The sequence below is a fragment of the Leopardus geoffroyi genome, chromosome C3 (genome assembly GCF_018350155.1).
Source record: "Leopardus geoffroyi isolate Oge1 chromosome C3, O.geoffroyi_Oge1_pat1.0, whole genome shotgun sequence".
In the NCBI taxonomy this organism is placed as follows: domain Eukaryota; kingdom Metazoa; phylum Chordata; class Mammalia; order Carnivora; family Felidae; genus Leopardus; species Leopardus geoffroyi.
This window is the reverse complement of record NC_059338.1, coordinates 95,940,038-95,967,910: the sequence shown is the minus strand read 5'-3', so window position 1 is coordinate 95,967,910 and position 27,873 is coordinate 95,940,038. Positions and strand designations below refer to the sequence as shown.

The 27,873-nt window shown below is 33.5% G+C and overlaps 1 protein-coding gene across 6 annotated transcripts in view; it reads right to left on the bottom strand.

Annotated features, from left to right (window-relative positions):
• CSMD3 (CUB and Sushi multiple domains 3) overlaps positions 1-27,873 on the bottom strand; it is a 1,255,667-nt gene that overhangs the window by 1,037,087 nt on the left and 190,707 nt on the right. For all 6 annotated transcript variants that reach the window (XM_045453867.1, XM_045453870.1, XM_045453869.1 and 3 more), the window contains exon 3: positions 27,132-27,244. In XM_045453867.1, coding sequence (XP_045309823.1) covers positions 27,132-27,244 — 113 coding nt within the window. The remainder of the gene's footprint in view (positions 1-27,131; positions 27,245-27,873) is intronic.

The following is a 27,873-nucleotide window of genomic DNA, read 5'->3' as shown; positions in this document are numbered from 1 at the left end:
CAAAAGCAGTAAAAACGACCATTTCTGTAAGACATCAGTCAAGGAATTGACAAAATAAAAGAATATAAAAATGAAACTACATACCTAAATTGTGGGAAGTGGAGGAGTAAAGAATGAGTTCAAACTTAAATGACTATAGACTTAATATAAACTGCTATAGGCAGAACATGTTAAAAACAGACAGAATGATAACCACAAATCAAAATCCAAAATAAATATGCAAAGAATAAAGAGAAAGAAATCTACATATATTATTAAATAAAACCAACAAATGATGAAAGAGAGAAAGACAAGAAAGGATAAGAGAAAATCTTCAAAAACAACCACAAAACAAATGATAAAATGCAATAAATACGTAGCTATCAAAAATTACTTTGAATGTAAATGGACTGAATGTTCCAATCAAAAGACATAGGGTGACAGAATGGATAAAATGAAGAACTCATCTATATAGTGCCTGCAAGAGACTCATTTTAGATTTAAAGACACCTGCAGATTAAATGTGAGGTGATGGAGAAACATCTATCATGTATATAAATGTCAATAGAAAGCCAAGGTAGCAATATTTATATCAGACAAAGTTGACTTTAAAACAAAGACTGTAATAAGAAACAAAGAAGGGCACTACGTAATAATACAGGGGACAATTCAACAAGAAGATATAGCAATTCTAAAAATTTATGCCCCTAACTTGAGAGAGCCCAAATACATAAAACCATTAATAAAAAACATAAAGCAACTCATTGATAATAATACAAAAATAGTAGGGGACTTTAACCCCATTTACATCAATGCGCAGATCATCTAAACAGAAAATTAACAAGGAAATAATGGCTTTGAATGGCACATGGACCAGATGGATTTGACAGATCTATTCAGAATATTCCATCATAAAATAACAGAGCACGCATTCTTTTGAAGTGTACATGGGACATTCTCCAGAATAGATCATATGTTAGGCAACAAAACAAACCTAGACAAATTCAAAAAAGATTGAAGTCATTCCATGCATCTTTTCTGACCACAGCGATACGAAACTAGAAATCAACCACAAGAAAAAAATCTGTAAAGAACACAAATGCATAGAGCTTACATACCATGCTACTAAACAATAAATGAGTCAGTCAGGATATTAAATAAATGAAAAAGTACATGGAAACAAATGAAAATGAAAACATATTATTTCATAAACTTGGGGGTGCAGCAAAAGCAGTCCTAACAGGGAAGTTTATAGCAATACAGGTCTACCTTAAAAAGCTAGAAAAATCACAAATAAACAACCTAACCTTACACCAAAAGGAAATAGAAAAAGAACCACAAACGAAGTCTAAAGCTAACATAAGGGAGAAAAAAATAAAGATTAGAGAAGAAATAAATGAAATAAAAACTAAAAAAAAAAAAAAAAACCAATAGAACAGATCAATGAATCCAGTTCTTTGAAAAAAAAAATCAGTAAAATTGTAAGACTCTAGCCAGACTTAAGAAGAAAAGAGAAAGGGCCCAAATAAATAAAATCACAAGTGAAAGATGAGAAATAACATTGAACACTACAGAAATACAATTATGAGAATATTATGAAAAACTACATGCCAATAAATTGGACAACTTAGAAGAAATGGGTAAATTCCTAGAAATATGTAACTTACCGAACCTGAAACAGGAAGAAATAGAAAATTGAAGAGACATAACCAGCAAAGATATTGAATCAGTAACAAAAACTTCCAACAAACAAAAGTCCAGGACCAGATGGCTTCATAGGCAAATTCTACTAAATATTTAAAGAAGAGATAACACCTATGCTTTTCAAACTTTTCCAAAAAAAAAAACTAATAGGAAAAGAAGGAAAACTAAATTCGTTCTCTGAAGCTAGCACTACCCTGATACCAAAACCAGATAAAGACATCACCAAAAAAGAAAACTATACGCCAATATCCCTGATGAACATGGATGCAAAAATCCTCAATAAAATACTTGCAAACCAAATCCAATGATACATTAAAAAAGATCATTAACCATGATCAAGTGGGATTCATTCCTGGATTGCAAGTGTGGTTCAAAATTTGAAAATCAAGGAACATGATACACCACATTAATAAAAAGAAAGGATAAGAACCATTTGATCCTTTCCTCTAAGGTTAGGAAGCAAACAAGGATGTCCACTCTCACCACTTTTATTCAACATAGTACTGGAAGTCCTAGCCTTAACAATCAGATCATAAAGCTGTAAAAGACATCCAAATCGGTAAAGAAGTAAAACTTTTACTATTTGCAGATGATATAATACTATATACAGAAACCCTGAAAAACTCCACCAAAAAACAAAAAAAAAAAAACCCAAAAAACAAAAAAGAAAAAAAAAACAACTTCTGGAACTGATAAATGAATTCAATAAAGTTGCAGGATACAAAATCAATCTATAGAAAAAACCTGTTGTATTTCTATACACCAATAATGAAACAGCAGAAAGAGCAATTAAGAAAATAGTCCCATTTACAATTGTACCACAATGATACCTAAGAATAAACCTAACCAAAGAGGTGAAAGACCTGCCCTGTGAAAACTATAAAACCTGATGAAAGAAATTGAAGACAACACAAAGTGAAAGACATTCCATGCTCACTGATTAGAAGAAGAAATATTCTTAAAATATCTACACTACCCAAAGCAATCCACACACTTAAAGCAATTCCTATCAAAATGCCAACAGTGTTTTTAATAGAACTAGAAAAAAACAATCCTAAGATTTATAGGGAACCACACACACACAAAAATGGAATGTCCAAAGAGATATGGAAAAAGAAAAACTGGAGGCATCACCACTTCAGACTTCAAGGTATATTACAAAGCTGTAGTAATCAAGACAGTATAGTACTGACACAAAAATGGATACATATATGAATAGAGCAAAAGAGAAAACCCAGAAATAACCCCACACTATATGTTCAACTAATCTTCAACAAAGCAGGGAAGAATATGCAATGGGGGGAAAACAGTATCTTCAACAAATGGTGTTGGGAAAACTGGACAGCAACATGCAAAAGAATGAACTGGACAATACACAAAAATAAATTCCAAATGGATTAAAGACCCAGATTTGAGATCTAAGATCAAAAAAATTCTAGAAGAGAACAGGGCATAAACTTCTCTGACATTGGCCATACCAACTTTTGGAAACAAAAGCAAAAGTAAACTCCCGGGACTACATCAAAATAAAAAATTTCTTTTTTTAAATTTTTTTAATGTTTATTTATTTTTGAGAGAGACAGAGCATGAGCAGGGGGTGAGGGGCAGAGAGAGAGAGAGAGAGAGAGAGAGAGAGAGAGAATATGAAGCAGGCTCCAGGCTCTGAGCTGCCAGCACAGAGCCTGATGCGGGGCTTGAACCCATAGACTGCAAGATCATGACCTGAGCCGAAATTGGGCGCTTAACTGACTGAGCCACCAAGGTGTCCCAAAATAAAAAGCTTCTGCACAATGAAGAAACAATCAATAAAACTAAAAGTTAACCTACAAACCGGGAAAACATATTTGCAAAAGACATATCTGATAAAGTGTTAGTATCCAAAATATATAAAGAACTTATAAAACTCAATACGTAAAAACATACAATCCAATTAAAAAATGGGCAGAAGATATAAGCAGACATTTCTCCAAAGAAGGCATCCAGATGGCCAACAGACACATGAAAGGAAGCTCATCATCACTTGTCACTAGGGAAACGCAAATCAAAACTACAATGCAATATCACCTTAAATTTGTCAGCATGGCTAAAATCCACAATCCAAGAAACAATAGGTAGTGGCAAGGATATGAAGAAAAAGGAACCCTCTTACACTGTTGGTGGGAATTCAAACTGGTGCAGCCACTCTGGAAAACAGTATAGAGGTTTCTCACAAAGTTAAAAATAGAATGATCCTACCACCTAGCAATCTCACAACTGGGTATTTACCCAAAGAATAAGAAAACACTAATTCAAAGGGATACATGCACTCCTACATTTATACCAACATTATTCAAAATAGCCAAGATAGGAAAACAGCCCTGGTGTTGTCCATCAATTGATGAATGGTTAAAGAAGTGGTGGTATGTATATACAATGGAATATTATTCAACCATAAAAAGGAATGAAATCTTGCCATTTGCAATGACATGGATGGAGCTGGAGATTATACTGCTGAGTGAAATAAGTCAGTCAGAGAAAGACAAATAGCATACATGTCACTCATATGTAGAATTTAAGAAATAAAACAAACAAGCAAAGGAAGAAAGAGAGAAAGGAGGACAAACCAAGAAACAGACTCAATTATAGAGAACAAACTGATAGTTACCAGCGGGAAGGTGGATGGAGGGATGAGTGAAATAGGTGATGGGGATTAAAGAGCGTACTTGTGATAAGCACTGGATGATTAAAATAAAAACTTAAAAAGAATAAAAATATTAACTTCATTGAATCAAATGTTAATAAATTATATTTTCTTCTCTTTATTTCTAACCAGAAAACTGATAAAATGTATTATTCTAACCTTTGTCCCTATTTTCATCTAATTAGAAAATAAAATAACTAAAAGCAAACTCATCATTTCATCCTAAAACTTTCTTTGTGCTTAGTGCACACTGGAGAATTAAAGTTGAAATACGGGAAATATTCCCGAATCTTTTTTTTTTTTTTTAATTTTAGTACTTTAAAGAAAAATAATGAAATCTGTACTCAAAAGGTTAAGTCAAATTGTGAAATGTCTGGATACACATGCATTAGAAATGTTCCCAGAGTACAGCTAGTCCTAGCCCTCCATAATTCACTCCAAATTTTATAAAGGTACTATAAATACAGCTTATAATATTCAAATATTGCACCTAAGTTCAAGTCATTTGAGAGGGCTGTTACCAGAACTTTCCATTCAGGGATGAGTAATGACTCATTAGTTTCAACCAAATGCCCCATTAACATAAGAATGAATTTGGCCATAGGAAAAGCTGTTAAATTCCACCCAGAATTTTAAGTATGGATTTAGAAATTCCCTTACAACATTAAATAACAGTGCCCATCATCAAAGAGGGAGTCATAATTGAATTTCTATATGTCAAAGGGAAACAATTTCCTCATTTAAGAGGCAAAAGTGAATATCACAAGAATTCTAATTTACCTGAAACTTTAAGGCATTTTTTAATATTCAACAAATCATACCATGTTTCTTTCCTAGCGACACACAATATTAAAGTCATGGATCACAGTGGGCATGCATTTATTCACTCATGCAAGTTTTCATTCAAGAATAATTACTTGAACACCAACTGACTGAAGGCATTTGGAAACGTGAGTAGTTCAAGAATTCTGGATTCTAGAATGTGAGTGGGAGAACAGGAGCTGAAGATGAAAAGGTAAAGAAGACCCAGATTTTCTTTTCTTTCTTTCTTTCTTTCTTTCTTTCTTTCTTTCTTTCTTTCTTTCTTTCTTTCTTTCTTTCTTTCTTTCCTTCTTTCTTTCTTTCCTTCTTTCTTTCTTAAGTTTAATTTGAGAGAGACAGAGACAGGGCAAATGCGGGAGGAACAGAGAGAGAGGGAGATAGAGAATCCGAAGCAGGAGCCATGCTGCCAACACAGGGCCCGATGTGGGGCTTGAACCGCAAGATCATGACCTGAGCCAAATTCAGTGGGATGCTCAACCTACTGAGCCACGCAGGCGCCCCGATTTTCTTATTTTTTGATTCGTATGGTCATGCCTTCAATTGGGAGTTCTAGAAAGACTGAATAGATAAAAAACATGATTCCCCTTTTAGGGCTTACATGCTGAACAACAGTAGCACCCTTAGAATATGTATATGTAAAATGTGGATATTTTAGGTTCTTCATTAAACATGGAAAAGATAATTGACCTGGAGATTGAGACTATGTTTTAGATCTATGTGTAAATAACAGGTCTGTTATCACACACAATTGAAGCTTCCTCCAGTACCTGATATCTGATTCTTCACTTGTTAGTTTTCTTGTTTGTTTTAAAGTTATGAAATGGAGAAATTAAGAGCATATGTGATTATATTTCTATGAACACACTTTAACAAATAGGAGGAGATATAAATGTAAGATTTTGTAGTAAATCAATGATGAAGCAACACCTTTTTTTTTAAATTTTATATCTGAGTTTGTTTATGGTGAGCTGAAAATGTCACAACTTTTCATTGTATCATCTGATCGCCAATTGGAACAATTATCCTCATTGTGTTTTTGCCTTGAAATCATTACTTTGTAAAGAAAAAAAAATCACACAATTACCACATTTAGTCCTACTAATGAGGAGAAAACATAAAAATCAAAATCAGTGTATATTCCAAATCCATAAAACCTATGGAAACTACGGAGATTTTAAAAGTAAAAATACACAGATTTTATCACTTTTAAGAAATGTTCAAGTCTAATATTTGCCTGTAAATATATTTTCTAAAATATTTAATTATAATCATGTATCATTTACATTACACTGTATTGATAACAAATTAGCTAGGAGAAAAGGAGAAAACAAAGTAATTAATTTATGCATTCACTGTGTCATTACTTAGGGCTCTGATTCTTTGCCTAACATGAATTTTCACTGTGGTAAATAAATATACCAAAAGGTGCAATTATCCAAACAAGGAGAAATGTGATATATGGATGTTCTACATGCTACTTGTGAATCCAGGGACAAGGAGATTGCAGGAAAAGTAATTGCAGGAAGAAACTAGAAGTAAAAATGTGAATTTCAGATTATAAAAGTATCAAATATTTTTATTCCGGATTTTTGGTTAAATATATATTTTTTAAATACATTCATAACAATGAAAAAGTTGACAGAGAGTATAATGCACATCCAAGTTGTCTATTTTCTTAAAGAATACAAGACACATAAGATCTATCCTAAAGACGCCTGGGTGGCTCAGCCAGTTAAGTGTCTGACTTCAGCTCAGGTCACAATCTCACAGTTTGTGAGTTCGAGCCCCGCATCAGCCTCTGTGCTGACAGGTCAGAGCCTGGAGCCCACTTCAAGTTCTGTGTCTCCCTCTCTATCTGCCTCTCCCTGCTCATGCTATCTCTCTTTCTTTCTCTTTCAAAAATAAATAAACATTAAAAAATGTATTCTAAAAATTCTTATAACAAGATATGGATTGTGATAATTTAAATATAAAGAATTTCATGCTCCACATCAATGCTTACCCATTATTCCTCCAGGTCAAAAGCTAGTGACAGCTGCAAAACTAACTAATGGTATCACTGTAATTGAAACTGGCACAATAGGCTCAGTCAACTTACAATCTGCTCACTAGAAAAATCTTATAACTTAGTGTTTGCAGAAGCTGACACTTGAAATGCTGAATTTTATAATATGCAGAATGGGACTATTTCCTAATAACAAAATGTGAAACTAACAAGGTGGAGAAGAGAACCACCCTCAGCTGATTTTTATTTCAAACGATGAAAAGTGATTAATATCAATTTTGACCCTGTTCCAGGAGGAAAATTCCAACTTCTTGAAGCCGCTAAAATATGTATTTATTGAGAAAAACATGGGGATGAGGCAATTTGGAATTCAGGGAAGACATCAGGTTAGAATATAAGATGGGCAATTATAGTAAGATAATTGCAAAAATGTCATCATTTCTTTATTTCATCCACTTCTTATACATAATTTCTGCCATATAACTTTTGTCCTGCCCTCCTGATCTGATCCTTGGCTTGTTTATGTGACTTTCTTTACCCAATGGAATGTTAGTAGACTGAATCAAGCAGAGCTTGAGAAAGAGCCTCTACTTCCATGTTTGCATCTCTGTAGTAGGCATGAGAATATGCCTAAAATATCCAGTTAATGGATGAGAGGCTTGAGTTTTGCCAAATAACTTCAGTTTGGGATAACAGATGATGGCAAGCAGGTTAACCAAGAGGCAGCAACATGAGTGAGTCCAGCCAAGATCACCAGAGTGACTGACCCAACTCCCTCTGAAGTCTGAAGAACAAACATATATTCTCCACACTCTTGAGATTTTCTGATTGCCCCACAGCAATAGCTTAATGATAAGTATCCTCACTGTATCTGGGCTTCTTTCAGACACTAGAGAAGATTGGATCACATAGAACCTGGATATAGACAGAAATGAGTGCCAAAGACTGAGTCCTGTGGTACTCTAGTATCTAGAAGTGAAAAGCAGGAGAACCTATCCAGGTGTCCAAAGAATGAAAGTATGTTAGGGAGAAATCAATGGGAAAGGGGGAAACCATGGAGGCAAGCAACAAAAATGTTTCAGAAGTAGAGTTGATAAAGAGGATATGTTAAATACAGAAGAACAGAAGAATAATTCGAGAACTGACCTTTAAATCTGACAATGTTTCTACAATTAGTGACTTTAACAATAATAGATGCAATTGAATGGTGAAGGCAAAGTCCTAATCAAAGTGTATTAAAAAAGATGAGATTATGAAAAAGGTGATCAAAGAAAATATAGACAACTTTGTGAGAACTTTTTTTAGAGAGAGAGAGTGAGAAAAAGTGAGAGAGAGAGTGAGTGAGACAGAGGCAAAGGGAGAGAGAGAATCTTACGTAGGTTCCATGTCCAGCTCCAAGTTCCATCTCAGAACCCTGAGATCATGACCTGAGCAGAAATCAAGAGTTGGACTCTTAACTGACTGAGGCACCCAAACACACAGAAAACATTTTTTATAAAAGGGGGCATCAGAAAGATGAAGCAAAGGCTGAAGGTAAAATAGAGCCAAGTACACTTCATGTGTTTGTTTTTGTTTACCTTAGGAGGACAACTGATAACGCACACCTTTATGGAAAATAATGGGAAATATTAATTAGAAAAGAATGGATGATACACAGGACACAGAGGACAACTGCAGAACAAAAGTCAGAGATTAAAACAAACAAACAAACAAACAAACAAATAACAATGACCAGAAAACCATAGTTTAGTGCACAAGTAGAGGGTTTGTTCTGCCAAGATTCCATCGTGTTCTTAATTTCATGCAAACATGTAGCCATATACCCAGAAGGTAAGAAACCCTGAACTGGGTCAGAATTATCATTCTTTTCAATCTTTGAATGCTGACTAACAAACTTTTGTTTCATGGTCTAACTCAAAGGTTTTTCCATTAACATAGAATTAGCAAACACTGGAATTGGTTTACTCTAGCAATATAATTTATTATTTCCTAATCATTTATTCCATTTACATTTACAAACGTTTACTTATTGCTTTATTATTATTTATACAAATTAATAAATATTTCTAATTTATACATAAGTAATTTTACAATAAACATTATTCTGGCATTTCTATGTAGTGATAAATATTTTATATTTCTGATCTGATTTTATCATGCAATCCACCATAAAAATTAAAGGATTGTTGATTAACCATACTATGATTCTACACATTTCCCCAGAAATGCTTTAAAGAACTTTTGATGATCCTAAGAGACATTCAAATATCTAGTAAAATCACATCAATTCAGAATTGTATTTGTTTTTCTTACTACAATAGTGTTATGACATATTTGCAAAGTGCTTTACAAATACTTATTTTTGTTGAGTGCCAATAATTTGGGAACAGAATAATAAAGACTATTTAAAAGACATGCTAGCATGAGCAAGTCAAAATAGGTGTTAAATATTCAAAAGTCACATAAATCTTTAGGATTTATTTACAATTGTTCTATTATCCATGTCTGTTATGTACATTTATATAGAACAAAGTATGTGAAGTAATGCTGGGTTGCACACATCCAAGTTTTTACCTGGTCACATACTTTGATAAATTTCATTTATCAATTTCAGATTGACATTGAGTATCTAAAGTGATAATCTGGGATGCCTAGTTGGCTCAGTTGGAAAAGCATGCAACTCTTGATCAAGGTTGTGAGTTCAAGCCCCATAATTGGGTGAAGAAATTACTAAAAAAATAAATTAATTAATAATTGCTTTAAATTAAAAAAAAATTTAAAGTAAATACAATTATAACTTTATTATTAAACAAACAAAAATAATACAAATATACAAATTTGAAGTAGACCTCTATGACAAAATTTAGGTGTGATAAAGGTACTTCAGTGTTTTTGTAAACAATTGCAGGTAAAACAACATACACGGTTTATTAGAAAAATATAAAGTTTGAGTTAATAATATTGTTAGCATATTTTCTACCATAAAAAATTATATCAGCTTGACTCAAGAGAGCAAAGTGACATACTACATGGTCATAATTAAAGAATTAAAAAATAATTGAAATGTAATCCAACAATCTTTCAGACTAATTCCTTAAATCAAATTAATAATGTATGCAAAAATTCTCAACAAAAAGCTAGCAAATCTAATCCAACAGTTCATTAAAAGAATCATTTACCATGATCAAGTGGGATTTATTCTGGGGCTGCAAGAGTAGTTCAATATTCACTAATCAATCAATGAGATACACCACATTAATAAAAGAAAGGATAAGAACCGTATGACCTTCTCAATAGATGCAGAAAAAAGCATTTGACAAAGTACAACATCCATTCTTGATAAAAATCCTCAACAAAGTAGGGATAGGGGGAACATATCTCAGCATCATAAAGGCCATATACCAAAGATCCACAGTTAACATAATCCTCAATGGGGAAGAACTGAGAACTTTTCCTCCATGGTCAGGAACAAGACAGGGATGTCCACTCTCACCATTGTTATTTAACATAGTACTGGAAGTCCTAGACCCAGCAATCGGACAATAAAAAGAAATACAAGGTGTCTAAATCAACAGGGAAGAAGTCAAACTTTCACTCTTCATAGACATGATACTCAACACCCAGAAATCTGTTGCATTTATTTTTTTACTAAATCTATTTATTTTGAAAGAGATGGAGAGAGAGAAAATCCCAACCAGGCTCCACACTGCCAGTGCTGAGCCCATTGCAGGACTCAAACCCACAAACCTAGAGATGATGACCTGAGGTGAAGTAAGATGCTTAACCTATTGAGCCACCCGGGCACCCCTGCTGCATTCTATACACCAATAATGAAGCAGCAGAGAGAGAAATCAAAGAGTCAATCCTTGCAATTACACTGAAAACTGTAAGATATCTAGAAATAAACCTAACCAAAGAGGCCAAAGGTCTGTACTCTGGAAACTATAGAACACTTATGAAAGAAATTGAAGATGACACAAAGAAATGGAAAAACGTTCCACACTCACGTATTGAAAGAACAAACGTTGTTAAAATGTCTATACTCTCCAAAGCAATCTATACATTTAATGCAATCCCTATCAAAATGCAACCAGCATTTTTCATAGAGCTGGAGCAAACAACCGTAAAATGTGTATGCAACCATAAAAGACCCTGAATAGCCAAAGCAACCTTGAAAAAGAAAAGCAAAGCTGGAGGCATCACAATTCTGGACCTCAAGCTTTAATACAAAGCTGTAGTCACCAATACAGTATGCTACTGAAACAAAAAACAGAAACATATATCAAAGGCACAGAAAATCCAGAAATAGACCCACAACTATATGGTTAATTAATCTTCAATGAAGCAGGAAAGAATATCCAATGTAAAAAAAAATGTCTTTTCAATAAACGGTATTGGGAAAACTGACAGATACATGCAGAAGAATAAACCTGTACCATTTTCTTACACCATACACAAAATTAAATTCAAGATGGTTGAAAGAACTAAATGTGAAACAGGAAACCATCAAAATCAAGCCTCTTAGGTATCAGCCATAGCTGCTTCATACTACAAATGTCGCTGGAGGCAAGGGAAACAAAAGCAAACATGAAGTATTGGGACTTCATCAAGATAAAAAGATTTTGCACAGCAAGGGGAACAATCAACAAAACTAAAAGAGAGCCTACAGAATGGGAGGATATCTGCAAATAACATATCTGATAAAAATTATAAAGAATTTATCAAACTCAACATGCAAAAACAAATAATTCAGATAAGAAATGGGCCAAAGACATGAATAGACATTTTCCCAAAGAATACATACAGATGGCCAACAGACACATGAAAAGATGCTCAACAACACTCATCATCAGGAAAATACCAATCAAAACTGTAATGAGATATTACTTCACACCCATCAGAATGGCTAAAATTAACAGCATAGGAAACAACAGATGTTGGTGAGGATGTGGAAAAAAGGGAATCCTCTTACACCGTTGGTGGGAATGCAAACAGGTGCAGCCACCCTGGAAAACAGTATGGCAGTTCCTCAGAAAGTTAAAGTTAGAGCTCCCTACAATCCAGCAATTGCTGGTACTAGGTATTTACCCAAAGGATACAAAAATACTTGCTTGAAGGGATACACGCAACCCGATGTTTACAGTAGCATTATCAACAATAGACAAATTATGGCAAGTTACTAAATGTCCAACAACTGCTGAATGAATGAATGACGAATGAATAAAGAAGAAGCAGTGTGTGTGTGTATATGTGTGTGTGTGCATATATATATATATATGAAATGGAATATATATATGAAATAGAATATATATATATATACATATATATGTATAATGGAATACTATTCAGCCATCAAAAAGAAATCTTGCCATTTGCAATGACATAGGTGGAGGTAGAGTGTATTACACTAAACAAAATAAGTCAGCCATAGAAAGATAAATATTATATGATTTCACTCATGTGTGGAATTTAAGAAACAAAACAGTTGAACATAGGGGGAAAAAAAAGAGATTGAGAGAGGCAAACCAGGAAACAGACTCTTAACTATAGAGAACAAACTGAAGGTTGCTGGAGGGGAGATGGGTGGAGGGTGGGCTAAATGGGTGAGGTGTATTAAGGAGGGCACTTGTGATGAGCACAGGGTGTTATATGAATTGATGACTCACTGAATTTTACTCTGAAATTAATATCACTATATGTTAACTAACTACAATTTGAATAAAAACTTGAAACAAAAATAAATAAATAAATAAATAAATAAACAAACATAAAAATACATGAAGAAAAAATAATTATTAAAATAGAGCCTTTGAATCTACACACATATAATTCTGCTTTAAAAATTACAGAAAAATAAATAAAATTTCCAAAAATTGATGAAACAGGAGTTCTCATTTACATTAAAACAATGTGTACTACCCAGTATAAATCAAAATACACCATCTATTGCTTTCATAGGTGAAATCTTTCTCTACCTGACAATAAGAAATTCATATAGATATATTCTCTCTTTTTACATTAAAACACTAATATCTGAAAGATTTCATTTGATAAATTTGTCATCTGAACACATATCCTTTGTAATTGCCTTGACTTCATTTCCCATTTCTCCTTCATGGCTACTAAGCTCAAGAAAATCATTTTGCTTTTTTTCCCTACCCACAGCCTGTTTTTTCTAAGCATAAGATTAGTGTTAATGATAAATTTATGTTGTTAGTCTTATTCACACGTTCTCGACATTTTTAGCTTTTTAGCAAATTTTTAATTCATAACGTTAACAAATTTTACATCAGAGACAATAGGGCTTTTTTATATATATTGTATATACAATATATGTTTCTCCCATGAATTGTGAATTTTAAATTCCCATTTTCTTTTGCCTTCTAATACAAAGATTGCTTTTAAAATTTATTATCATATTTAGCAGCTTTCACATGTTATTTAGTCTAATCTACCAATCTTTTCCTTAGTGACATATTTTCCCTTTGGCTTTTATACTTAGAAAGCTTTCCTATCCCATGAGCTGACAATATTCTGCTATAATTCTTCATGGACTTTACATTTTCATTTTAAAAATGTAATTACTCACAGTCCTCTGAAATTGATGTTGTGGTACCTGTGTTAGGAAACCAAATCAATTCATCACATAAACTCCTACTACTCTAATATAAAACAAACAAAAAAGTACAAAAAGACAAATGAGAGACTAATTATACAAATAAATGTAGATGGAGAAATCCTCCAGGAGAAATCCTGGAGAAATTATGATGGAAGAGGTATCTTACACTGTGGGAAGATAGTTCAGCAAATACCCCTAAATATAAAGGATGGAAAAGAAGGAAAGAAATAGCACTCATTATTTCAGATGATATTTACAAAATTATCCAAAAGTATACATAGAATGTTAATTAAATGCATATTAAATACTTTTAAAAATAATAGTAAATATGAAAAATACAAATCTTGAAGTTTTTAGATAGCATCTACCCATTTGAAGGATTTTTTATAAAATGATTCTTTTTTTAAGCTTATTTATTTATTTTAAGAGAGAGAGAGAGAGAAGGAACGCGTGCATGTGCACCAGTGTGTGAGCAGAGGAGGGGCAGAAAGAAAGAGAAAGAGAGAATCCCAAGCAGGTTCCACACTGTCAGTGCAAAGCTCCACGTGGGGCTTGATCCCACAAGCAGGGAGATCATAAGCTGACGGAGATCAAAGGCTGGATGCTTAACCGACTGAGCCACCCAGTTGCCCCTATAAAATGATTCTTAAAAGTCTCTTTAGGGGCGCCTGGGTGGCGCAGTTGGTTGAGCGTCCGACTTCAGCCAGGTCACGATCTCGCGGTCCGTGAGTTCGAGCCCCGCGTCGGGCCCTGGGCTGATGGCTCAGAGCCTGGAGCCTGTTTCCGATTCTGTGTCTCCCTCTCTCTCTGCCCCTCCCCTGTTCATGCTCTGTCTCTCTCTGTCCCAAAAATAAATAAACGTTGGAAAAAAAAATTTTTTTTTTTAAATTAAAAAAAAAAAGTCTCTTTAATTTGGCATTTTTAAGGTGATTGAAATCTATCTAAAATTTACTGAATCCAGATACTTATACACACATGCTGGGAAATAATTTTCCTTATGCCTGTCATGTTTTCCTTATCTTATAAGCAGATGTACTGATTGTTCAGAAGCAATATGGAAATATTATCTCCCTCCAGAGAAAAGGGCTGATTTACTTACTATCTACTCTGAAAGATCCTGGTTTCCTAAGTTCAGAGTTCATTTTCTGTAGCACAACCCACTGTGTATGTGGGCATTGTCTGTCCTACTTATTCTGTGATAATTGAGGTTCTGAGAATCTGAACAATTGCTGATACTCTGGCTATTTGTATTGCTATCTGTAATAGCAATATAATAAAGTCCTTTGTCCCTGACTCCGTAGTTTGGTGTCTTCTGTCAGCAGCCATAAAATTGTGCCAGGCTAAATGGTTACCTTTCAAGTTGGGCAAAATCTCAGAACCTTCACAGTTCTTGACAATATGGTGGTGTTGAACTATAAAGTTTTTACAGATGGGTCAGTAGTTTAGATTAATCCTTTGTCACTTGAAGAAAATAATTCTATTTATCACAATGACCTCACCAACATTGCATTATAGTTTGACACATATTGCTACCTTCAGTTCTAGACATCATCTTTTCTAGCCACCATATCTGTACCAAGATGTTTTCCTTTGCCCCTGGGTCCTTATAATTACTCATAAAGTTTTTGAAATTCTGTCTAAGCACCTGTTTAAAGGATTGCATTGATAAAATGATTACTATTTAATTTATACAAAAGACTTGGCATTCTTCCATTGAGTGCTCTCTGCTGATCTGTTGGAATGACTGCCTCATCACGCATCAGTTCTGTCTCTAGTACTGACCTGTCAGTTCAGAGCTGCAACTCTTGAGCAGATTACTTCTTTTAGCCTCTGTCAGAATTTTGACCTTCGTCACTGGAAGAGCACTGTGCATGTGTGTGCATGTGTGAAAAGTGTCATTTCTTCCTTTGGTTCACACTGAAAATGGGTTATTACCCCATTAGCACTTTGATTCTGGGGAAAACTAGATCAGGGTGCTACTGCATAACTTATTTAGCCCAGATAACACTTGGAAAAATTGTCACTTCCATTTCATGATTTGAACAACTTTGTAAGAAAGAGAAACCAAATACTTGGATACAGTGATCCTTTTGAGAAAATGGAAATTTGAAGACTTTATATGACATAAAAATGCATTATAATATATATGAGTATATGGATATATAACAAACATATAGTACTGACTATATATTAATATTATGTGTTCAGTATTTAATATTATTGTATAAATATTATATTAATATATGCTATTGAATATTATATATTCAATGCATTATATTGAATATATAATTATTAATATGTAGTTTTGAATATATACAACAGAATAGCAAATATATTAGCTAACATTTGTTGAATGCTCTTTACATATTTGGCACTGCTCTGTGAATGTTGTATCATTAATTCCCCAGATCTTCAAAACACCTTGTAGAATCAGTATTATATTACTCATTTTACATTATGAAAAACCGAGTCTCACAGAAACTGAGTAATAAAGTCAACATTAAATATTGAGTCCTGCAACACTATGTTCAGCACTTTAAAATTATATCCATTACCCTATATTTTTCACTAAGAAAGACATGCTATGTTAGAAATTCATTCATATTAAAATGTGATCCTCTTGAAAAATAAAAATTTGAAACACATCATATTGTACTTAAAATGTATCTAATCTATGCCATAGAAAAGATTTGCTATTTACTAACCTAAAAGAAATCAATTTACCAAAGTAAGGAGGAAAAAAAAAGTCAAGAATACATGATCTCTTTTTGGGTAAAAATGGATCAACTTAGTTTGATTAATTATAAAATGCATCTTCAAACCTTCTGTTCTTTCTCTCCTGTATTTTCTATCTTATTTTGAGCCATCACATAAATGAGTGATCACATTACATAAATGACTCACCATGATATACTAGGCAGGATTTTAAGGTGGGCTCCCAAATCCACCTCTTCCCTGTGAATGCAGGTGGAATCTACAGATATGATGAGAATGTTGCCCTCATGTAAATTAGGTTACATTTTATGGCAATGGTGATGGGACAGTCCCTCCTGTGATTATGTTATGCTACATAGGACTCTTTACTAGCAAACTGGAGAGGGAGGTAAAGTTAGACAGATGTGCTCCAGCTGAGTTGGAAGAAAGCCAGGTTTTGAACTGCCTGTGGTGGGAGGAATGGTAAGGAACCAACAGGAAGCCTATGCAAACTAAGGAAAGTCCCTGGTCAATATCTGGTAAGAAAATAGGAATATTCATCAAACCACCGTAAGGAAATAATTATGATTTTGCACCTCCTATAACCAAATAAACAACATGCTTTTTATGTCTTCTTTTCCCACCATGAGATTCCATTAACTGAGGTTTGATAACAGCTTCCCACACGTGTTAGGATTAGAGGTTGACTTTTTAAAAATATGATTAAAAGGTATAACAAATTTAAAGAATGTTCTAGATAAAATATCACACTGTATGTAAAGTTATAATTTTCATTGGAATATTGAATAAATTTTTAATGCATTTTGTAACCTGTTTTCCTATGTGGTAGAGGGAAATTCACCAAAAATCCATCTTAAAACTGAAAGCCGTGTAACAAGTACTGACATTGGGATTATATGACAATTATTTTTCCATGGGAAATATAATTTTATCTAATACAGTATTCATATTTATGAATCAAAATAATTGATGCTGTTTATTATTCCTATTGAAATCTTTGCATTTTATCTACATTTACTTTTTATGATATTAAATGATACCCTGTTAAGGCACATAACTATTTTTATAAGGAAGAAATAACTTTAGATTTAATTTTTTGTGTTATGCCATGATACTCATAGTCAAATAATAAACATAAAGTTATGTTTTTCTAACTTACTACATTTTAGAAGGGGGAAATCAAGATATATTCAAAATTTAATTTCTTTTTTTAAAATATATTCTTAAGTTAGCTAATATACAGTATAGTCTTGGCTTCAGGAGCAGATCCCCATGATTCATCACTTACATACGACACCAAGTGCTCATCCCAACAAGGGCCCTCCTCAATGCCCATCACCCATTTTCCCCATCCTCCTAACACCTCCATCCCCCTTACCCCCAGTTTATTTTCTGCATTTGAGAGTCTCTTACAGGTTGCATCCCTTTCTGTTTTTATCTTATTTTTCCTTCCCTTCCCCTGTGGTCATCTGTTAGGTTTCTCAAATTCCACACATGAGTGAAATCATATGATATCTGTCTCTCTCTGGCTGACTTACTTTGTTTAGCATAGTACCCTCCAGTTCCATCCACGTTGTTTCAAATGGCAAGATTTCATTCGTTTTCATTCGTTGAGTAGTATTCCATTGTATATATATACCACATCTTCCTTATCCATTCATCAGTTCATGGACATTTGGGCTCTTTCCATAATTTGGCTATTGTTGATAGCACTGCTATAAACATTGGGATGCATGTGCTCCTTCAAATCAGCCCTACTGTATCCTTTGGATAAATTCCTAGTACTGCAATTGCTGGGTCACAGGGTAATTATATTTTGGGGGAACCTCTAATTAATTTTGGGGAAACTGTAATTAATTTGGGGGGAACCTCTAGAGTGACCGCACCTGTTTGCATTGTCACCAACACTGCAAAAAGTTTCCCTTTTCTCCATATCCTCACCAACATCTATTTTTTCCTGAGTTGTTCATTTTAGCCACTCTAGCCATTTTAGCCACCAGTGTGAGGTGGTATCTCAACGTGGTTTTGATTTGTATTTCCCTAATGATGAGCAATGTTGAGCATCTTTTCATGTGTCTGTTTGGCATTTGGATGTCTTCTTTGGAAAAGTGTCTATTCATGACTTTTGCCCATTTCTTCACTGCATTATTGTTTTTTGGGTGTTGAGTTTGGAAAGTTCTTTATAGTTTTTTTGATACTAACCCTTTATCTGATATGTCATTTGCAAATGTCTTCTCCAATTCTTTAGGATGCCTTTTAGTTTTGTTGATTGTTTCCTTCACTGTGCTGAAGCTTTTTATCTTGATGAGGTCCCAATAGTTCATTTTTGCTTTTATTTCCCTTGCTTTCAGAGACATGTCAAGTACGAAGTTGCTGTGGCCCAGGTCAAAGAGGTTGCTGCCTATTTTCTAGGACTTTGATGGTTTCCTGTCTCACATTTAGGTCTTTCATCCATTTTTTAATTTGTTTTTGCTTATGATGTAAGAAAGTGGTCCAGTTTCATTCTTATACATGTTATAAAATTGATGTACAGAAATCAGTTTCATTTCTATACACCAATAATGAAGCAACAGAAAGAGATATTAAGGAATCAACCCCATTTACAATTGCACCAAAAACATAAAATACCTAGGAATAAACCAAACCAAAGAAGTAAAAGATATGTACTCTGAAAACTATAGAAAGCTTATGAAGGAAATTGAAGAATACACAAATAAATGAAAAAACATTCCATGCTCATGGATTAGAAGAACAAATATTGTTAAAATGTCAATACTATCCAAAGCAATCTACACATTCAATGTAATCCCAATCAAAATAGCGCCAGCATTCTTCACAGGGGTAGAATAAACAATCCTAAAATTTGTATGGAACCACAAAAGATCCTGAATATCCAAAGTAATGTTGACAAAGAAAACCAAAGCTGATTGCATCACAATCCTGGACTTGAGCCTGTATTACATACAAAGCTATAATCATCAAAATAGTATGGTATTGGCAAAAAACAGACACGTAGACCAATGGAATAGAATAGAGAGCCCAGAAATGGACCCACAAATATATGGCCAACTACTCTTGAACAAAGCAGGAAAGAGTATCCAATGGAAAAAAGATAGCCTCTTTAGCTAATGATGCTCAGAGAACTGGACAGCGTCAAAAATTATCTTTTTAATCAAGCATATAGCATATTCTCTTATAAGCTACCAATTATAACAATTTATCACAATGTATGGTATTTGAATGTATGAAACACACAAAAAATCTTTCACATATAATTAGAATCTTAAATTAACACTGTCTCAAACTTCATTCTAACATTCAAAATAAAAATGATAAATTATAGCAATTGACATACATTAGCAACATATATGAAAGAAAGAAATTCAATGTGAAATGAGAAGTTTAATAATTCAATTTCTGGGGAATAGAATACAATCTTCAACATTATCCTATCTTTTCCACGTGAGGCACAAAGATTAAATAGTTCGTATATCACTGGTTCTAGCAATTTTTCATGTTCATCTTAATATTCCTTTTATCCTATATGAGTGGTTTTATGTTTTTAAAAATACTTCATAAAGAAACTATTTACTTCAAGAAAGTAAAGATTTTTCAGCAAAGAAAATATGCTTAAAAGAAAAATAATGTTACCTAACATTTATGGTTTTTTCAAAGAAAAGTCCTTTAATTTCACTAAATCTTACCTTTTCCAGGTAAATATCAATTAATATCCCAAGTTCTAAGTGGTTAAACATAGCCTACATCTGCCCTTTAAGACACCGAGTGGCGTTTTAATCTTAGAAAGTGGGAGATGCATTAAATTTGTCCTCATTACTGATGAAATTATTAGATATCCTATATATCAGGTGAGTTTTACAAGCATGTAGTAACTACTTTCCATATGCCAACAGGCATGTTTGCAAAATAAGTAAAATCGATTCTATACCCTTAAGCTTCTCATAGCCTAGTGTGAGCAAAACCATACAAAATGGTAATATATAGTATTGTGGCAAGGTGTGTACATATCTGAGCACATAGAAAAAACATCATTGAACATTTTGGGCTCAATTCTAGATTCCCTAAATGACTTTCCAGAAATGATTAAGGCTTGCACGAAGTCTGGAAGAATAAGAAATTCATGGGTCACAAAGGTGTGTACAGGTGTTCAGGGCATAAGAGACAGAGATGTACTGTAGAAGAGTTTAAATAGCATAGTACATGTAGAAATTTAATTCATGTTCACGTGACTATTTTATGAATTAAGGTAATAGGTGAGAAACAATACTGGAAAACCATGTAGCTGTGGAGGTTGTGTATGCTACACTGTGCCGAAATATTGAAAAGTCTGAAAGCATTTACAAATTGATAGTACTATTGAAGCTTTGTTGTGAGCACCATGAAAGTGATTTATATCTTCCTGGATAATAGGTAAAACAACTCAAAATTTAATAAACTCTTGTTTAAAGCCGTCCACATATTTATTATAATATTGTGTCCTTTAACTTCATTCTGTAGATGATATTTATGAAAAAGGTGTCATTCTCTAATTTGGGATTTTGAACACTTCCAACTCTTTAAAAGGGACAAAAGACAATCATGACTTAGAAGGTCAGTTTAGGATTAGGATGTTTCTGTGCCTAAGTAGGTTGACTATGAAATGTGAAAGGCAAAAGATTTGAATTTGATCAAGAGGAGAAAATGTCTTTACATGTATGACATCTGTGGGTTTTTTTAATGTAATATCTTTCATTTATTCTTAGAAGTATTTAAGGTGATGATCCATTAACTTCTTTTATGAACCCAACTTACCTTTATTGCTACCAACCTGTTTAATATATGTGATTTAATTACATAAATTTCTCTTGCTACAATTCAACTGTCTGGTCAGAAGTATAATTAACTTGATCCTAGATTATAAACTCTTCCATGAAATTTCATGGTACTGCAATTTAAATTTTTAAAGCTTAGGAATTGAAAAGAACCCCTAAAATTAAAAATCACTAATGTCATTTTTTTTGTTCTCAAGGATAAACTTTTAGTAAACATCTGTGACAGATAGTTAAACAGAATACTAAGTAGTATAAATATTCATTTGTATGTCAAGTATTTAAAAAGGACAAAGGATATATAGGTCACATGTAATATACATAAGAATGGGGGCTCTTGGGTGGTTCAGCCCTTTGAGCATCCAACTATTGATTTTCGCTCAGGTCATGATCCCAGTGTTCTGGGATTAGGTCTGCACTGAGTGTGGAACCTAAAAGTAAGGTTCTCTCTCTCTCCCATAGCCCCTCTCCCCCACTTGCACTCTCTCTCTCTCTCTTTCAAATAAGTAGGTAAATAAATAAATAAATAAATAAGAATACATTTCAGCTTTTATGTTCATATTGTTTTAATATACATTATCAGTAATTTTTATTTTTTAATACTCTTTGTACTAAACTCTATGTGATCATATCCATTTAACTATAAATGGAATTACGGTTTATAGTTAGATATAAAATGTCTCGAAAATGTATATGGTTTACATTTGTAGATAATTTAAACATATCTTTATGGGTTTACATTTGTAGGTCTGGTTTACATTTGTAAATGATTTAAACATATTTTTATGGGTTTACATTTGTAGGTCATTTAAACATATTTTTATATTAACCTTAATTTTTTGTTAAATTATTGCTCATTACATTTTTCATATAATTTTCTAGGGTGAGAAAATGCTTGTAAAATGTTTAGCACTGTGATTGGCCCAAAGAAATAACTCAGTAAATGTTACCTAGTAATAGTAGTGTTTTTAGCCAAATTTTTGTACTTCTGAATTAAAATGTGAAAATGATTTAACTGGATATTTTCTAAAGGTGAACATTTTAACCCTATGTTTTCTTAATTACTTGGTCATACAGATCAATAATCATTAAGGCATAACAACTACCTTGTGTTTGAAGTGAGTTTTCAAGACTGTAATTTTAAGTCTGTTTCTGATCATTGAATTGGCTCACTGATTATGCTGAAATTATTTATTGAGATTCTCATAAACATTAGAGTAACCACTTACTATCATATATATAATATTTATATATACATGATCCACAATATGCTTTCATTACATTACTTTGTTTCCACAATAAATGATTCTAAAAGGGTAAAATATCCCATAGTATGTAACTATATGCTCTTTTACCTATAAAGAATGATTATGCATCTTTGAAGCAAAATGCCAAATAATTCTATTACACAAAATAGCTTTTTAGTAGAAACTGGAATATATTTTGAGTTGTTTGGCAGATTTAGAAAAGATATAAGCACATTTCTCATTGTGTGTTCCGTAGAACACAGATCTTAATCAGGTTTATCTCAATGAAATTTTGAAAAATGGTTATATGACTATCCAATATGGTATACATTAGTTTTTCTCAAATTTATTGTTTCATAGAACACTATTTTACTCATTTGTGTTTATTAACATAAACAAATGAAACAAAAGTCCTGTAAAACAAACTTTGGGAAATAGTGACAAGATACAGAGGTGTATGATAGTAATGAGAAAAGATAAAGATATATACAGCTAGTTTTAATGGGGAAATTTTCCACAGAAATTTAACAACTCACAACTTGGACTTCAAGAAGTTTAAAAGAAAAATGTTTCAAGTCAACTTGATCAAAATTTAGGAAACAGGGACAGTTTTTAAGTAAATGGGCTGTAATAGGACAATAAAGGATTTTAATAACCGGCTTCTGTGAAGATCAGAGACTGACTTACATTTATCATTTATTTATTCTATTTTGGATTTGCAATTGGAATTGAAATGCATATTCTAGGACTTCACTCCACAGTGTGATTCAGGATATGTAATTGGAGCCAAGAATTCTATATTTTACATTTTAACAAATTATCCAGATGGTTCTGATATGTGTGGTCCAGTGTTGGCAGATTGAGAAACACAGATAAATTCACAACTATTAGTAATAAATAGAAATCTCATAAATTCTAATACACAAGGATGAGATTTAACGACATTTTAAAAGACTAAGATGAAAAGTAAACCATAAGAAATACAGTCAACGGTATTCTAATAGGATTGTATGGTGACAGATGGTAACTATACGTGTGATGAGCACAGCGTCTATAAGCTTGTTGGATCACTATGTTGTACACCTGAAACTAATGTAACAGCATGTCTCAACCACACTTTAATTAAAAAAAACTGTAAATGATTACATACAGGAAAATGGAATGAAAATAAATGAGATTCAGATATTAGGATCATCTGAAAAATAAAATGAAAACATAAAAAATCATGCAGGTATAAATTTAGAGGAAATGTCCGGATTAGTAGGTTCAGTAGGGTCCACAGTTGGAATTTGAGGTAATTGTGGTATGATAGCTTGGATTCAAAACGTAGGGGTGTTGGGGCACCTGAGTGCTTAGCCAATTAAGCCACCCACTATTGATTTTGGCTCAGGTGATGATCTTACAGGTTGTGGAATCAAGTCCTGCTGTTAGGCTCTGCGCTGACAGCAGAGCCTGCTTTGGATTCTTTCTCCCTCTCTCTCTGCCCCTCACCCACTCACATTATCACGTGCACGCACGCCTACCCCCTCACCCCCCAAAGTAAATAACCAAACATTAAAAAAATGTAAGGGTGTGAAAACGGGCTTTGAAACTTTTAACTACATTTCCTGGACGTCACTGTATGATAGTCCTGCCTTATCTGCAGTTTCACTTTCTGCAGATTCGCTATTGTCGGTTTAGGTTACCTGGCGTGAACTGTGGTCTCTGAGCCAACGGCCCTTCTGACGAATCATCAGAGGTTCAATTGTAGCATAACTCTACACTACAGTGCCTACGTCATTCCCCTCACTTGGTCACGTAGGCATTCTATCATCTCACAGCGTCATAAGCAAGGTGAGTATAGTACAATATTTTGAGAGAGAGAGAGAGCACGCCGCAGTTCACATAACTTTAGTTACAGTATATTAGTATAATTATTCATTTTATAGTTAATTTCTTACTATGCCTAATTTATAAACTAAACTTTAGTATGTATGTATACGAGAAAATAAAGTATATACAGAGTTTGGTACTATCCACGTTTTTAGGCATTCACTGTGGGGCCTGGAACATAGCCAAGAGGATATGAGAATGAGAGGCCACCACACCTGCTGGCCTTGATAGTATCATTGGCCATGGTTAAATTAATAACAACTCAGAGATACTCCCTCTAGAAAATGTTAGCTAGTGTGGCATGGTGTAGTAGGGGAATGATGCCCATCTTCTCTCCCCTCCCACCTGTTACCACCAGATATCTCTCGAACCGCTGAATATGTCACAGGACATGACAAAAAGAACCTTGCAAATGTAATTAAGCTTAGCAAATTTTACATGGGGAAGGGGAAATCAGAGAGATTTCAACAATGAGAAAGATACAGAGCAGCAGTTGCTGGCTCTCATACTTAGAGCCCAAGAACAAGGAAGAGAGAGGTCTTTAGGACCAATGGGCACTAGTTTCTTTCCAGAGCCTTCTGATAAGAGACCAACCAGCTGACATTTTTATTTCAGCCTTGCGAGACCCTGAACGGAGAAACTAGCAGAGATCACCAGGACTTCTCAGCTCCAGGACTGTGAGTTAGTATATTTTTGTTTTAAGATGCTAAATTTGTGTTCATTTGTTAAGTACCAATAGAAAGCTAGTAAACATGGTGGAAGGTACTATCACAAATCAATGCTTGAAGATGTTCTGTAGCATGAATACCGATCCCTCAATACTATATGGATGTCTAATACCTTATATTTTAAGTCAGGACCTCCAAAACATATAAGTGTCATAAAGATATATGAATACATTTTACAAAGCAGAAAAGACAGAAATTTAATGTTGTGCATCTAGAAAGAATGGAGAGCTTTGAAAATAGTTTTGAGTGTATTTCATGACACTTGACAGCCAAACCAGAAAACTCGGCAACATCTTAACTCATGTTTCAAGTTACTACATTTTTGGTATACTTACTACTTACTGAAAGAATCAACCAGCCTAAAATATATTTATATTTTGATGAACAGAGTACAGGTTTTCTATTAAGGAGCCTCTAATAGAAAATTATTGTATTACTAACTCCTTCAATATTGCCAAAATTATACTTAAATTTAAACCTTTGTGTTTGTAGTGTTTTAAACTATGAATTAAGTTGCCAAGATAAAATACTCAATTATTGTGAAATCACCTTAGAAAAATAAGGATTATTACTAGCACAACGGAGGAAAATAAGTGTTAGAACGCAGCCTCCACTGCTAGACAAAAGATAGTTAAGAAATGTATTAGGTAGAAAATAGTGTAAAAACTGCTGTGATGTGTCATTATTTAGGGTATAAAAAGGAGAAAATATTTTTACTCATTTGTTTGCTAGAGGATTTTTTTTCTAGTGAGAAAGATAGCACTAAGATGAAATGTTTGTTTTAAAACTTTCCTCACATGCAAACTGTTAACCTTTATACTAAAGCAAGTCTACTTTATATCTGTTTTCCAGTGTGCTCTTTAAACATATCATATTTTGAATTATAATGTGCTTTAGAAAGTAACCACCCCTGCTACTGTATTTATGTATCTGTTACGATAATTTTATATCTCGTGTGATGCATTCTGGTAATATGGTCCCCTGGGGATGTGAGTTAATATCTGATATGCTATTCCTGTAGGTAGGGAGGGACTCTTCCCTAAACTAGGTGCAACTTAAAGAAGTAATTACAAGTCCATGAACTCCATCTGAGATCTTTGGGAATGGAGTATTTTTACCGTCAGAATTTTTTTCACATTGTAAATAGGGAACACATGCAGATTCTATACATTTTTAACGCCATCAGCAGAGCCTGTGGTACACTGAATTATCAAACAATCTTTGCAGAATGAAACTTGAGTAACCACACTATGTGGGATAAATAGAGGTTATTAGTGGCCTGCAATTAGTTCCGGTCATGTTTTGATGCCAAAATGAGTTTATACCAACTTCCAGGTAAAACCTTAGTGTCAAGAACTTCTTGGTTTTCCTTTATGGTTTTAGGTATTTAGGTATGGTTTTAGGTAACACTTTATGGTTTTAGGGATTATGGATATGTGGAACTGTAAAGTCTGGCTTAGAATGGAAGACATAAACTCATGTCTCTTAATAGACTGTTTTTCTTGACTCTTAACTTGCAGAGAAGACAGATTACCAGGTTATTTTCTGGCAGAGAGGCAAAATACACAGGAAAATAGGGTGGAGTCTGTGATGCCTGAATCTCAAATCATACCTAATTTCCTGTTACTCTCATATTCGGTTCACTTTTGGGAATGTCTAACCCCATAATGGTTTCATGGTCTCATCTCCTAAGAAGACTTAAGGGAAAGATTTTCCTCTCTTCAGGTACACTGCAAGTGAAACATTAAAGCCTACCAATTCCATCATTTTATTGTATGTTAATGATGATTAATGTGACCCTCAGGATAAGATTTGAGCTAACAGGATAAATAATATTTTCCTGTCTGGTGATTCTTCTACCATTTCCACCCCAGAGAAGTTTGGTTTGACTCAATTACACTGGGCAGTGGTCATCTTATGTTAATATCACTTACCTTCATAATATACTTTAAACCCATGAGCGCTAACTGCAAAATCACTGGTCAAACGTAGTGAGAACACAGATTTGGTACTTGTCACTGGCGGTGGCAGATGGAATCCTGTTAACCTAAAAACATAAACGAAATTAATTGTTAGTGTTATAGACATTTTACCTAATAGAGTTGAAAGAGCATTAAAAGTCATTTTATCAAATCCCCAAGCTTTGTATAAATGTGTATGTGTGTGTATGTGAGGGTTTATAAACGAATTTATGTTGATTAAAACTCACTCATCAAAAACAATTCCTGTAGGTATATATAAATATACAGTTGTTTACATATATATGAATGTGCATAACTATCGTATCTAGTACATATGTCATCTATATGAAAATACTGATCAATTTAGACTTTGGGAAATGAATTGTGAGAGTGTGTGTGTTTAGGTATCTTTTGCTCCTGATTTTAACAACTGAATATGCAGAAGATATTTTTGTCAATAAATTGTTTTCCTGATAGTTTAGAAAATATAAAAAGAGTGGTATTTACTGAAATTTAATATTAAAGGAAAAATGTGATCCAGATATGACATCTTGAAACTGAAGAGTCTACAAATGATGTGATTTTTTTGCTTTATCATATTCTAAAATTTCAGTTATTTCTATTAAAACTAATAGATGCAAATTGCTTTTTGGTTATATTGCATATTTTACAAAACAAATATTTGATTTTTTACCAAAATGTATTGCTTATTTTG